The sequence below is a fragment of the Oryctolagus cuniculus genome, chromosome 11 (assembly GCF_964237555.1).
Source record: "Oryctolagus cuniculus chromosome 11, mOryCun1.1, whole genome shotgun sequence".
Lineage (NCBI taxonomy): Eukaryota > Metazoa > Chordata > Mammalia > Lagomorpha > Leporidae > Oryctolagus > Oryctolagus cuniculus.
In genome coordinates this window covers 5,024,523-5,036,999 of record NC_091442.1, presented here as the reverse complement: position 1 = coordinate 5,036,999, position 12,477 = coordinate 5,024,523, and the positions used below count along the sequence as shown (strand labels likewise).

The 12,477-nt window shown below is 63.1% G+C and overlaps 1 protein-coding gene across 4 annotated transcripts; it reads left to right on the top strand.

The window, feature by feature from the left end:
* Positions 1-12,025, top strand: TFAP2C (transcription factor AP-2 gamma). 4 transcript variants are annotated; one of them, XM_051832642.2, is made up of 7 exons: positions 1-119; positions 5,323-5,808; positions 5,893-5,944; positions 7,079-7,295; positions 7,820-7,938; positions 9,693-9,837; positions 10,589-12,025. In XM_051832642.2, the coding sequence occupies exons 1-7, from the start codon at positions 99-101 to the stop codon at positions 10,872-10,874; spliced, it is 1,326 nt and encodes a 441-aa protein (XP_051688602.1). In that variant the 5' UTR covers positions 1-98; the 3' UTR covers positions 10,875-12,025. The 4 variants fall into 4 exon arrangements, with proteins under 4 accessions (XP_051688602.1, XP_002720918.1, XP_051688601.1 ...); XM_002720872.5 differs by lacking the exon at positions 1-119 and adding an exon at positions 3,640-3,977; XM_051832641.2 differs by lacking the exon at positions 1-119 and adding an exon at positions 4,584-4,731.
* Positions 12,026-12,477: the final 452 nt, after the last annotated feature.

The window sequence follows — 12,477 nt, the reverse complement described above, 5'->3', positions numbered from 1 at the left end:
AAGCGGGTGTTCGCTGCACAGGACCCGGCGCTGGGGCAGCTCTTCCCGCCTCGCTCCTTCTCCGAGAGCCTCAGCTCGCAGAGTGCCGAGCTGGCAACATGAATTTCCAGTTCCTAACGGTGAGAGGAGAGGTGTTTGGGCGGAGGGCAGATGCGATCCCAGCCGCAGGCAGGGCGGCGAGGCGAGCCCGAGCACTGGCCCCGAAGGGAGGAGAGGCCGGGGCGCCAGGGGGCACGGGCACCCAGCAGGGCGCAGGGTGGCCCCCGGCTGCTGTCGGGCCTGCCTTTTTTGCCCGGTATCGCTGGCGCGGCAAGCCAGGTCCCTGCGCCTGGCCTCAGTGGGCCTCCTCCGAAGATAAGTGCGTTAGAGCCGCCGGGCTTAGCTGGCCTGGAGGTGTGGCGACCTGGGACACCCTGCCCAGAAGGCCTCCGGGGACACGGGGCCCCCGCCTTAGGCCTCTCACCTGTGCTCAGACGGGTTAGGTGGCGCTGGGACCGGCCCGGGGACGTTAGCGGGGAGGCGACAGCTGTATTTCTGCGGCCCAGCCTGCATGGCCTCTGGAGACAGAGAGCCCAGCAGGGCAGACAGGAGCCAGGCGTGTTTCTTAGTGGCTCCCCAAGAGTCACTGGGAAGGTGGCCCTGAAGACAGGCAACCAACGTCGGTGGCTCGGAGGTCGGTGCGCGACTGAGAATTCACTTTCTCGGGCTGAGACGCGGGACTGACGGCCGTGGAGCCCGAGGCTCTGGTCGTGAAATCACGGTTTGGCGCTCATCGCGCCAAGGCGTGGGGGCTCTGCACCCGCGACAGATGCGCGGCCTGGAAGCTCGGGACCCTCAAGCCCCCCAGCTCCGCGTCGCCTTTTACCCGCGTGTAGGAAGCGAGCGCTGGAGGCCGAGAAGCGTCTTCGGCGCGGTGCGCTGGAAGCGAACCGTGAGGGGCACCTCTGTGTGGAGCGGGGCTTTGCTTAGCACGGGGACCCCTTCTACTATTATTTAAATAGTATCCTACCATCAGGGTTGTTTTTCTGTTGGAGTGGTAGTGAGTTGATGTCTGCGCGCCCCGGGGCATGCGCCTCCGTGGGCGTAGCCAGTTCTGGGGGCTCTCAGACCAGTGGCTTCGCAGGGGCGCGGATGCTGGGCGGGGCTGCCACTGGCTGTGGTCGGCCTGGGCTCTAGCAGGCGGGGACGCTGCGGGACAGACGTGGCGTGCGCCGGGCGCTGGCGGGGGCCGGGGAGTGGGGGTCGGGTGGGGCTCCACCTGCCTCTCCTGCGCGGGCTCTCGGGGAGGCCGGGAGTCTCAGGCCAGGCCATGTGCATCTCTACCCGCTCTGGCGTTGTCTTCGGCCCAGGGTGGGGCTGGGAGCTGCGTCTGTGGAGGCGGTGCACAGTGAGGGCTGGCACCCGGTCGCGGACAGTCTCAGTCTGGTTTTTTTGGGGGGCCATCTTCAGGCTCCCGAGCCGGTTAGGGGCCTGCGCGGGTCCAGGGCTTCAAGGATGCGTGTGAGTGCAGGCTCTCTAGGGGGCGACAGAGGGGAGCCCCAGACCACCTTCCACCCTCGTCTCCCAGCTTCCTCCCGGCCAGGAGCCTTGGGATCCTTAGGCGGCTGCGAGGCCCTCGGGGTCTGCCGGGGGCACGCTTCCCTTCAGCCTCGGGGTGGGGGGGGGAGGGGGCTGCGCCTTCATCCCGGCTGGGGGCGCGCGCCCTTGGGTGCTAGAGCCCCAGGTTCCTTGCTTGAGCCTATGCAAGGACTGCGCCGTCCGTCCCTTGGCGAGGGCGCGCATGTGCGGGGGTCCTGCCTGGAGACGACCGTGTGCGTGTTTGGGCAGGATCTCCCGAGCCGCGGAGACAGAGCTCCAGTCGTTTCCCCCATCGAGGGCGCGGAGGTTGCGCGCTGGCTGCAGCGCGTACCTCCCGGAAAGGGACCGGCGCCAGTGTCCCGGCCGCTAGCACGGGGATGAATGGCCTTTGCCCAGCGGGGCTCCCCGAGAGGCGGTCCCGAAGCCTCCGGCGCCGGGGCTCCCCGAGAGGCGGCGCGCCGGATCCTCCTTGCCCATCGCCGCCGCCGTAGACGCTGCAGGGCAGGGGGCACCCCCCGGCGGTTAGGCGAGTGCCGCTGCGGGAAGCCCACGAGCCGGCTGGGCCAGGCTGCACTGCAGCCGGAGTCCTGGGGTGACAGCGCGGGCTGTGAGGCCCAGAGGCGCCGTGCAGAGTGTGGAGCGCCCGAGGGAGGCGCCGCCGCCTCCATCCCGCCGAGAGCCTGGGCCTGCGGCTCCGGCTGCCGTCCCGGCGGGGCGCAGGTGCTCCCCTGCCCCCACCCGCGGTACCGGGAGCGCTGCTTCTGCGGTAGTTGATTGACTTCACTCGTGGCGCCCCTGGGGCTTCGGAGGCGAGGTGTCAGGGTCGCGTGTGTCCACGGGCCGGTCCAGGCGCTCAGTCCCGCAGACGCGCTGGGCTCCAAGCTCCGGGTTCTGCTGTCACACCCGGCCGGGGAAGAGCTGGAGGCGAGGGGGCGTGCTCGGCCGGGAGTTTGCCTGCGCTAGGTGTTCAGTCCTTGGTTTTAGGCCCATCTGGTCTTAAGCAAATGCTAAACCTCCAGGCCAGCGCCCAGCCACCCCGAGCCAGGTCGGGGACGCGGTACTGACAGCTGTCGAGAATTGCAAAACCGCAATCAGAAAAAAATCACAACAGGCCCCTCCTCCCGTCGCCGAGCAGGCTTACCTGGAGCCCCGGGAGCCGGGTGAAACTCCCCCCCTCTAGTGAAAACGCCGATTATAATAACCGGGCCCCATGGATTTCGTTTCTTTACATTTTTTAATATCAACAGTGCATGTCGCTTCCAAGCCTGCATGGCAAACGCAGGTGGGCGCGTTCGTGCGGGGGTTTCGCGTTCCGCTTCCACTTGTAGAACGCGGGTACTCCCGCTCCGGGTCCCTGCCCGCCACTTCCCCGGCCACAGGCCGCCCTTGGCGTTCTGCTTTTCCACGGCCCCGCACCTCTCTTTTCCAGGCCTCTGCGGGCCTGGCTCGCAGGGCAGGGCGGGCGCGGGTGCCCCCGCTGCAGCCATCTGGGGAAACGCAGCTGTGGGCGACAGCGGGGAGACACCGCGCTCCCTGACTGCGGGACGGTGTCTGCGGCGCTTGGGGGGCTGCACTCCCCCCAGGGGGCTTTTCTCACCCGCCTCTCAGGGGTCAGGACGGCAGTGCGAGGGGGAAGGAAGGAGAGCGGCCCGTCTCTGTGGACCAGGGCTCCAGACGCAAGGTCCGAGCCCAGAGCCACAGTCCCAGGGGGGCGGGAGGTGTGGCTCAGGGGTGAGGGGGCCCTGACAGTTCGGAGGCCATCCCGACTCCATCAGCCCCGGAGGCAAAGAACTGGGGGCCCTCCGTGTCTCGGTGGCGGCCCCCGGCTCCCGGGCGTGTGCGCCGTGGGAGCGGCAGCGGAGGGCACGGCGGGGGCCCGGGGCCACGGAGGTCTGCCACTGACAGCGAGGCGCCGCCCGCGCACCCCTCCGCGCGCCCCTCGCGGCGTGGGGCTCGGCGCGCCGCCAGGCCCGGGTGCGGGGCGGAGCCAGGCTGGGGGCCGCCCCGCCCGGCGCCGGGGCCTCCGCGCCGGCCCCCGGGGAGGAGTTATGATAATTTCCTTCCCATTAAGGCGCTCGGGTCCCCCGGCTATCGCCTGGACACACAGTGCGGGCGCGGCTTCCCCGGTCCACGGGCAGCGACGTCTACACCCGCGGGGGCAGCAGCAACAGCGGCATCCGCACTCTCGCCCCGCCACCGATGCGCGTCCAGTGAGCCGGACGGCGAGGCCCGCGCGTGGCGGGGGCGGCGGCAGACGCCCGGCCACCGTGACCCCAATTTTGGATTTACCGCTCGGGGGGTGGGGGGAGCCTGGATTTAACTGGCGACTGCTTTGGGGGACCCCGGACGCCATGTTGTGGAAGATAACCGATAATGTCAAGTACGAAGAGGACTGCGAGGTGAGCTGTGGCGCGCGGGCGCAGCCCCGCCCCGGCCGAGGACAGCCCGGGGCCCCCGGGGCGCCCGGACCGAGTCGGGAACCGGCGCGCGCCAGCCCTCGCCTCCGGGGCGCCCTCCGCGTGTGTCCAGCCTTTTCCTAAAAACCCGGCCCCGGGGAGCGGGCCCTGGGAAGAGAGCGGCGGATACCAGCCACAAGGCGACCCAGTCGAGGTTCTCCGGAGCCAACAGCCCTGCCTGCCGTTTTCTGGGGAGAGCGCTCGGTGGGCAACCCCCGGACGTGAGGGACGCAGGGAGTCTGCGTTCCCAGGGGTTCAGACGAGGCCGGCCGGCCGCCCGCGACGCCTTCCCGGAGGCTCCTCCGAGGCGGGCTTGTCACCGGCCCCGCTACCTCCGCGAGGAGACAGCCAAGTTTGGCTTCCACGAGCGGTGGGGGCTGGGAGGGGGCCGCGGGCGCTCCGAGTGCTCCAGCCTGTCGGACAGGTTGGGCCGGAGCGCCTCCGACTCGCAGGGCGGGAGGCGGCGAGCGGGAAGAGGAAGACGCGGGCGGCGGGAGGCGAGCGCCCGGGCGCAGGGGGAGAGGGGCACGCGGCGCCTCGGGTACCTCGAGGGGCTGCCCCTGGCTGCAGGCGGGGACATTTCCGCTAGGGGGCGACGGGACCATGCTTCTCCGGGCCGCCCGCGACCCCCGGGCCCATGGAGACGCGCGCTCCAGGAGTTAAGTCGGACGGCCGCGGGCCGCCGGGACGTGTACAGGCAAGGCCTTCGGGGTCCGCCCGCGGCGCGGTCCCAGCCGAAGCCCCTCGGGCGGCGCCGGGAGGCAGGCACTGCGGGCCGGCGAGCCGCACCCTCCGGGAGGTCTGCTCCCGAGGGCGTGGAAGGGAGGGTCCCGGGGCGGGGGCGCGCGCCCTCCCTGCGCCGCGCGCTTTATCCGCACCCGCGGCTTCCCTGCCTCTTTCGGCCGCGGCACTCCGACATGTGCGGGCTGGAGAGCGAGCGTGCTCTGAGCCGCGCGCGCCGCGGGCCACCTCCTACTCCCGGCGCCCGCCACGGCCCAGGGCCTGGCCCTTCCTGGCCCAAGACCTGGGGCTCGGACTTGGCGCCTCGGAACGCCTCGGGCGCCACCAGACCTCCGCCGCCGGGCGCTCAGGACTCGTTGCCCCAGGTCTTGCACCGGCCTCCCCGTCCCCGGCGCACGACGAAAACCCTGGGGCGCCATGCCCCTGGGTGCCCTCGGCCCAGGGCGGGTCCCCCCCCAGGGGCGCCCCGCTGGGCTCGGCCGCGAGCGCCGGTTCGCTGCAGCCGGGGGGCTTCGCACCAACGGGGTCTTATGCTTTTCTCCCGCAGGACCGCCACGACGCGAGCAGCAATGGGACCCCGCGTATCCCCCACCTCTCCTCGGCGGGGCAGCATCTCTACAGCCCCGCGCCGCCGCTCTCCCACAGCGGAGTCGCCGAGTACCAGCCGCCGCCCTACTTCCCGCCTCCGTACCAGCAGCTGGCCTACTCGCAGTCGGCCGACCCTTACTCGCATCTGGGGGAAGCCTACGCTGCCGCCATCAACCCCCTGCACCAGCCCGCGCCCGCCGGCAGCCAACAGCAGGCCTGGCCCGGCCGCCAGAGCCAGGAGGGCGCGGGCCTGGCCTCGCACCACGGGCGCCCGGCCGGCCTGCTCCCGCACCTCTCGGGGCTGGACGCGGGCGCCGTGAGCGCCCGCAGGGACGCCTTCCGCCGCTCGGACCTGCTGCTGCCGCATGCTCACGCCCTGGACGCCGCGGGCCTGGCGGAGAACCTGGGCCTCCACGACATGGCGCACCCGATGGAGGAGGTGCAGGTGAGCGGCGCGGCCCCACGGCCTCCCCCCACCCGGCCCCGAGCTCCCCCGGGCTCACAGGGCGCTCTGTCGCTTCTCCCGCAGAACGTGGACGACCCGCACCTGCTGCTGCACGACCAGACCGTGATCCGCAAAGGTAGAGCGCGCGGGGCTTGCTCCCCGCGGGGCCCGTGCGGGGAGGGCGGGGTCTGCCGGCCCAGGCCGGGGGCCTCCTGGGCGCGCGCTCGGGAAGGCAGGTGTGTGTTCTTTCGTTTTTAAAACAACCTTTATTGGTTGGCGAGAGACGGCGAGGGGGGTTTCAGGAGGGAGAGCCCGGCGGACGTTCCCACCCTAATGGCCCCGGTTAGAACTTGGGGTTCTGGCCTGGCTTTCTTGGGAATTGCGGCTCGCTGAGTGTTGCAAAGTTAGGGGAAGCTTTCCAGGGAGAGTTCGCGCTGAGAGTTAATTTGGGAACACCGCGGGCACACGCCTTAGTGGAGTGATTGGTCCTGTGACAGTCGTTGAAGGAGTCCATGTGGTTTTCCGTCTGATTTCAAACACACGGATGAGAAGGGGCCTTAATTCTCGCTGCCTACAAAAGTGCGAACCGGCTGTGGCCCAGCGGTGACCGGCCCTGAGAGGCTTGGAGCTGGGGTGATGGGATTCGGCAGGATAAAGGAGGGGCAGGAGGGGGAACATTGGATTCCCGGGGCGGGTTGCTCCCGCCCTGAAGTTCGGAGAGGCAGGTTTCACCAGGAAATGCGGGAAGTGAAGCCCCTGAGTAGGTGGAGGGGAGAAGTGCAGGCTTGGTTGGGAGAAAAATCTTGGGAAATGAACTAAGTTTCCCAGCAAATGGGTGAGTTTGTGTTTAAAATTTGCTGTGTTCGGTGCCACTGAGGGGTCTTGGCAAAGTGTCTGAGCCTGAGCCCGTCCTGCGATTTTTTTTTTGTGTGTGTGTTTTTTTTTTTTGGTTGGTTATTGAGTGAAAAAAGCCCCTTTATTTCGCATGGAGGCATTCTTCTCAAAACGAGTGTTCTAATTAAACAAGATTTCAACAGCGGCCAGGAACTGAAAAACCTCCTGCTTGGGATCTTGGCTAATTAACTTCCCTAGGTGCTAACTTGTGAATTTCAGATTCGGTTTATCTTTGGAGGGAGGCTACGGCTTTAGAAAAAATAAAAGCTGCTTGCACTGCTAGTCCAGCGTCCTCCGGTCTGTGGTTTGGGGCTTTGAAAAGGTGCCTGGTCCAGGCGGCTCCTGTGACTCCCAGCTCTGCCCTCTGCCCTCCCAGGTCCCATTTCGATGACCAAGAACCCTCTGAGCCTGCCCTGTCAGAAGGAGCTGGTGGGAGCCGTGATGAATCCCAGTGAGGTCTTCTGCTCGGTCCCGGGAAGATTGTCCCTGCTCAGCTCCACGTCCAAGTACAAAGTGACCGTGGCTGAAGTGCAGAGGCGACTGTCGCCGCCCGAATGCCTCAATGCCTCTCTGCTGGGGGGCGTTCTCAGAAGGTACTGGGGGGCCGGGGGTCGGTCGGGTGGGTACAGGTGAGTAGGGAAAGAATGGGTGGTATTTTTAACATTTCTGTAACTTTTCCACCTAACACTGAATTCTAATCGGCTCCAAGCTTTTCGTACATTTCTTTTAGCAAGTGCCAAATGTGGAAGGAAGCGCTAAAACAGCACGAGTGAATTCTCATTGGGCGAAGTTTGATTCGTGGTGGGAAGGCAGCCTGGGTGTGCAGGGGAGTGGGGGCAGCGCCGCGGGTGGTGCCCCCAGGGAGTGTTTTCAGGGCGCGACATGGTGTCTGCCTGGTGCAGTCTGCCATGTTTTGTGTTTGTTTTTGTTTAAGGAGATGCTGCGTGGAACGGGCTTTGATTTTTCATGGGAATTAATTGCACAGAGACCCCGGTGTCGCGTTTGATCACGGTGCTAGACAGTGTGCCGGTTGCGGCGTGGACAGGAGCCTGTTAGGAGCCGAGCTTTGCAAGTGCCATTCTGTGAGTGTCACCACCTTCGGTTTCTCTTCCCCCAGAGCCAAGTCTAAAAATGGAGGCCGGTCCTTGCGGGAGAAGCTGGACAAGATCGGGCTGAACCTCCCGGCGGGCAGGCGGAAAGCTGCCCACGTGACTCTGCTGACATCCTTGGTGGAAGGTCGGTGGCGTTTGGCGGTGGCTTTGTGACGCTTTCAACCTGGGTTGTGGCTTTCGTATTCTCCGAGGAAAAGGCAGCTGTGACAGCCCGGCACGGGGCGGGGGATGTGGGTTGAATGGTCCTGAGTTTGTTTGTAGTGAATGGAGATAGTTTCATCAGTGAGCCAGCATTTAAGTATCTGCCTGCTCAAGTGCTGTGGGTTCCCCAGAAAAGTCAGTGTTAGAAAGAAATGGGTTTTCCTAGCTGAAGAAATGTCCACACATTTCCTGTTTAATGAACCAATGGTTTGGAGGTTGTTGGCAACCACTAAGCTGGCGACCTCGTGGTACGCTGAAGTGACTTTGCCCTGTGACTGTCTCTGAGACTGTGGCTCGAACAGAATCGCTCCAATGCAGTGGGGCTGGCCCGAGGTACAAGTCCTCTCCCTTCCTCCTGCCTACAGAAGGACAGGAATGGACGCCCCTGCCCACGGCATGCCCCGCCCCTCCCCCCCAGTCCCAGGGTCACAGATGAGGCCGTGCCATATTTCTGGGATGGGGGAGCTTTCTCCCCACCTGGGAAGTACCAAAATGCAGCACCCCCTTCGAGGGAGGGTGAGAGAAAAGTAAATTAATCTTCAAAACCAAACAAGACGAGCCTGGTGTCCCTGCACACAGGGACGCGGAGTTGGGTAGAGCTGCGTGGTGACGCAGCCTCCTGCGGCCCTCCTTGGGTGCCAGGTGCGAAGTGGGCTGGGGGTGGGGGCGGGGGCGGGGGCGGGGTGGCAGCTGTTTCCCTGGCCTCATGGCGTGGCTGTGGTGCTCACAGACCTGACATAGCCTTCTGTACCTTGTCACGCGTGCCTCCGGAGGGTGGGGTGAGGAGAAAGAGCTGCGTGTTTGGGGGACAGCTGTCCTGCGTGTGCAGGGAGCCCCGGTGTGGCTCTGCTGGGCATCGTCCCAGCCAGGCAGGGGAGCTTGAAGGAGACAGTGAGGGCCGGAACCGCGGCTCCGACCCTCGGGTTGGGGATGTCCCTGGGGGCCCCTCCACCACCTGGGTTTTCCCAAAGCTCTCCGGTCTTGTACCTTGGAGCCAACAAGAAGGCCACTCGGGGGTGGCGTGGGCTCTTGGTCCCTTCTCCCTGCCCCCACCCATCATGGGGCACCCTGGCTTAAAAGGGAAGCGTGGTCGTAGTCTAAGAACTGACCAGTTCGCTGGTCAGATGCTCTTAAACTTCCCCTCCCTCCTGCCGAGGGCACTGCTCCGGTGTGAGCACTGGTGTGACTGCTGCTCTTTATCAGCAAGGGCCTCCTCCCTGCGCAGGGCTGCTGATTGCTAAAGATCTGGGGGTCGAGGCGGGCGTTTGCTGCTGCTTGGGACACCGCATCCCAGAAAGGGGTTCCGGGGTTCGAGCCCCAGCTGCACTCTGCTTCCCCTTCCGGCTCCCTGCTAACACCCTGGGAGGCGGCAGATGATGGCCCAAGTGCTTGGGCCCCTGCCATCCATGTGGGAGACCCAGATGGAGTTGCTGGCGCCCGGCTTCAGCCTGGCCCAGCCCTGGCTGTTGTGGGAGTGTGTCTGTCTTTTTTGCATAAGAGCGGTTCAGGGTCTTTGCCCTCACAGCGTGTGAATGGTCTGCCTGCGTATGGCTTCCTTAGAGAACACAGAGGGTGACCGGGAGACAGTTTGATTCGTGCTATTGGGACAGGGCAGGGGCAGTTTGCTGGTAGCGGTGACCGCGGCCCCCTGACCCTGCTCCTTGCTGGTTGTTCTAGGCGAGGCCGTTCATTTAGCTCGGGACTTTGCGTACGTCTGCGAGGCTGAATTTCCCAGTAAACCGGTGGCCGAGTATTTAACCAGACCTCATCTGGGTGGACGGAACGAGATGGCCGCTAGGAAGAACATGCTGCTGGCGGCGCAGTAAGTGTCCCGACTGGGGTGTCGCGGGCTCGAAGGACAAATGCCCTGGAAATAATGACGACAAGAGCACACTGGGTTTTGGGAGCTACTCAGTCGCAGCTCCTTCACTGTGGTGTTTGCATAGCTTATAAAAATGGGTGAGAAGGATTTGTTTTGTCCCTTCCAGTAAAGAGGGAGCCTGTGCCTCCCGCCTCCTGATAAGAAGACTTTTTGTCTTTCAAATGTGCAGAACAGGGTGGGTTTGTAGACTTGAGGGCAGATTGGCTGTCTACAACTGCTTATGGCAGCTGCAGGATTTCTCACAGAAACCCACAGTAAGGGTGGACAGCAAATGGGGCGCCAGGGAGCCTGTGGGAGAGCAGGAGCTGCCGAGGGGACGCGAGAACCTCTGGGTCCTGGCAGAATTTGCTGCTGGAGACCAGGTTGTACCAAAGTCAGCTGCGCCAGAGGCTCCTGGGCAGGAACCCTGGCCCCGCCTTCCTCACCACTCCTGGTGACGGTGGACGGGGCTATGATCCTGTTACCTTTTTTAAGGGCGATGAGGATTGAATAGGAGAGTGCTTGCAGAGTGTAGCTCCGCCTGGCACCTTGTTGGTGCTAAGGATGGTGCAGCAGCTGGGCCTTGGCGTCGGTTTAAATTCTCCCTCCTTGATCCAGTTACCTGCTGGCCTCCCCCGTGTCGCTCCCAGGGTGCTTTGTTCTGGGCAGAGCTGGCTGGAGCTCACGGGGGGCCCACCGACTGTCTTCCCAGGCAGGTGTGTAAAGAATTCACTGACCTTCTCAATCAAGACCGCACGCCCAACGGGAACAACAGGCCCACCCCGGTCCTGGAGTCCAACATCCAGAACTGCTTGTCCCACTTCAGCCTCATCACGCACGGCTTCGGGAGCCAGGCCATCTGTGCCGCCGTGTCTGCCCTGCAGAACTACATCAAGGAAGCCCTGACTGCCATAGACAAATCCTACCTGAACCCCGCAGACCAGAGTCCGGCCGATTCGAACAAAACCCTGGAGAAAATGGAGAAGCACAGGAAATAGATGGGCTTGCTCTGGACACGGCTCCTCCCTGCCAGCGCGGGCGCCCTGGGGCCTGGGGGCAGAGCTCAGCCTGCCTCCGCCTTGCTGTGAGAAAGGCCTCCGGGCGGCCCTCCGGGTCGCGAGCTGCTCTCCTGTGGCCGAAGGGTCTCCTGACTTTGGACGCGTGATCAGAAGGCCATGCTGGTTCTTCACTCATCCCGCTTTTGTTTCTTTTTTTTTTAACCCTGTTTTTCCTTTCTCTTAAAGTGGTGCTGCAAGTTTCAGAACTGTCCACGTACATTCCCTGGGCTAGCGACAAACCGTGCGCTTAGCTGTGGGAATGTCAGATGGGTGATTCAGATCCACGTTCAACTTTTTTTTGTGTGTGTGTTTGTTTCAGTGTTAAGGTAGTGGCTGGTTTTTAAGTCCACTAAGTACTTCCCTACGCAAAAACGCTCAGAGGTCAGCTCGTAACTAGTTGCTAGGTGGTGTGTGACACACTTCAAGCCACGCATCGGAGGGGGCCTTCTGGTTTCTGGAAACTTGTAGAAACAAAGCCTGCTGAAGATCTGATCTTTCTCTTCTCCTCTTTAAAAAAAAAAAAAAAAAGTGGAAAGTTAACTCTTTAATCACCGGGAGACTCTTGGCAATGATATGTTCCTTAAGGTACAGAAGCTTTATGTGCGTATTTATTTCAGACCTTGAACTTTTGAGTAAACTTGAAAAGGGCGGGCACAGGCCCCAGGTGCCCGCGCAGGCTCTGTGTGTTGAGAAGCAGTGTGTTGCGTGTACAGATTTTATTTATGCGTAATTTAATGGGGTCTGTAAATACTGGTGCACTTCTTGACTTTCTGAAAATGGGATCTGATTTTAATATTAACTTTTAACGGTGGTGGGGGTCATCTGTGACACAGCTGTAGATGTTATTCACGTGTGTACAGGGTATTCCGAATGAAGCCGCTGCTGGACGCTTCTTGGCTTGGAGATTCTATTTAACTGAAGCTCCCTGTGCAGAAAGCAATAACCGTGTCCTTGCTGGAGGAGCGTGCGGTGAAGTGTGTGTGGGTGCAGCGGAGGTCGGGATGGGGCTCCGTGCCTATGAATGGTCCCGCAGTAACTGTTGCGTGTATGATACCTGTGTAATAAAAGTATTCTCAATAGAGTCCGTGAAAGTCTGCCTATAATTTGGTTCTTTTTGAAACCTCCAGAATGAGTGGCTTGCCCGGGGCTCTGAACGTGGTGGGTGGGATGGTCGTGCGTGATCTGAAGTCTCGTCTTTCTCTCCCTAGCGCGCATGTGCAGCTGGCCTTGTGCCAGCATCGGTGGTGCTCACCTGCCCGGAGCACTGTCCTTTGCCCCAGGGGTGCTGGGAAATGCGTAAGTAACGGAGACTCCTAATGAGAACAGACTCACTGCTGCCTTAGTCGGTCACTGCCTACTGCATGCTAGGGGTGGGGGATGGGAAGGCCTTTAGGTATTCCTGGGCTTGCTTAGCAGTGGGGGTTAGATGTCAGGGTTTGCAAGGAACCGGAATGCTCCCTCTTTAGAGACGGTAGCTGATGCTCATCTTCCCAAGGCTTGCGGGTCCTGCCTGCCCGTGGGGCGAGCCAGGGCTCTGGGCTTT

Bases quoted from the DNA above. Each gene is read 5' to 3' on its own strand.
- TFAP2C (XM_051832640.2), top strand. From the start codon at position 4,952: ATGTGCGGGCTGGAGAGCGAGCGTGCTCTGAGCCGCGCGCGCCGCGGG. The intron at 5,809-5,892 runs GTGAGCGGCGCG...CTTCTCCCGCAG, and splicing joins ACCCGATGGAGGAGGTGCAG to AACGTGGACGACCCGCACCT. The intron at 7,939-9,692 runs GTCGGTGGCGTT...TGGTTGTTCTAG, and splicing joins GCTGACATCCTTGGTGGAAG to GCGAGGCCGTTCATTTAGCT.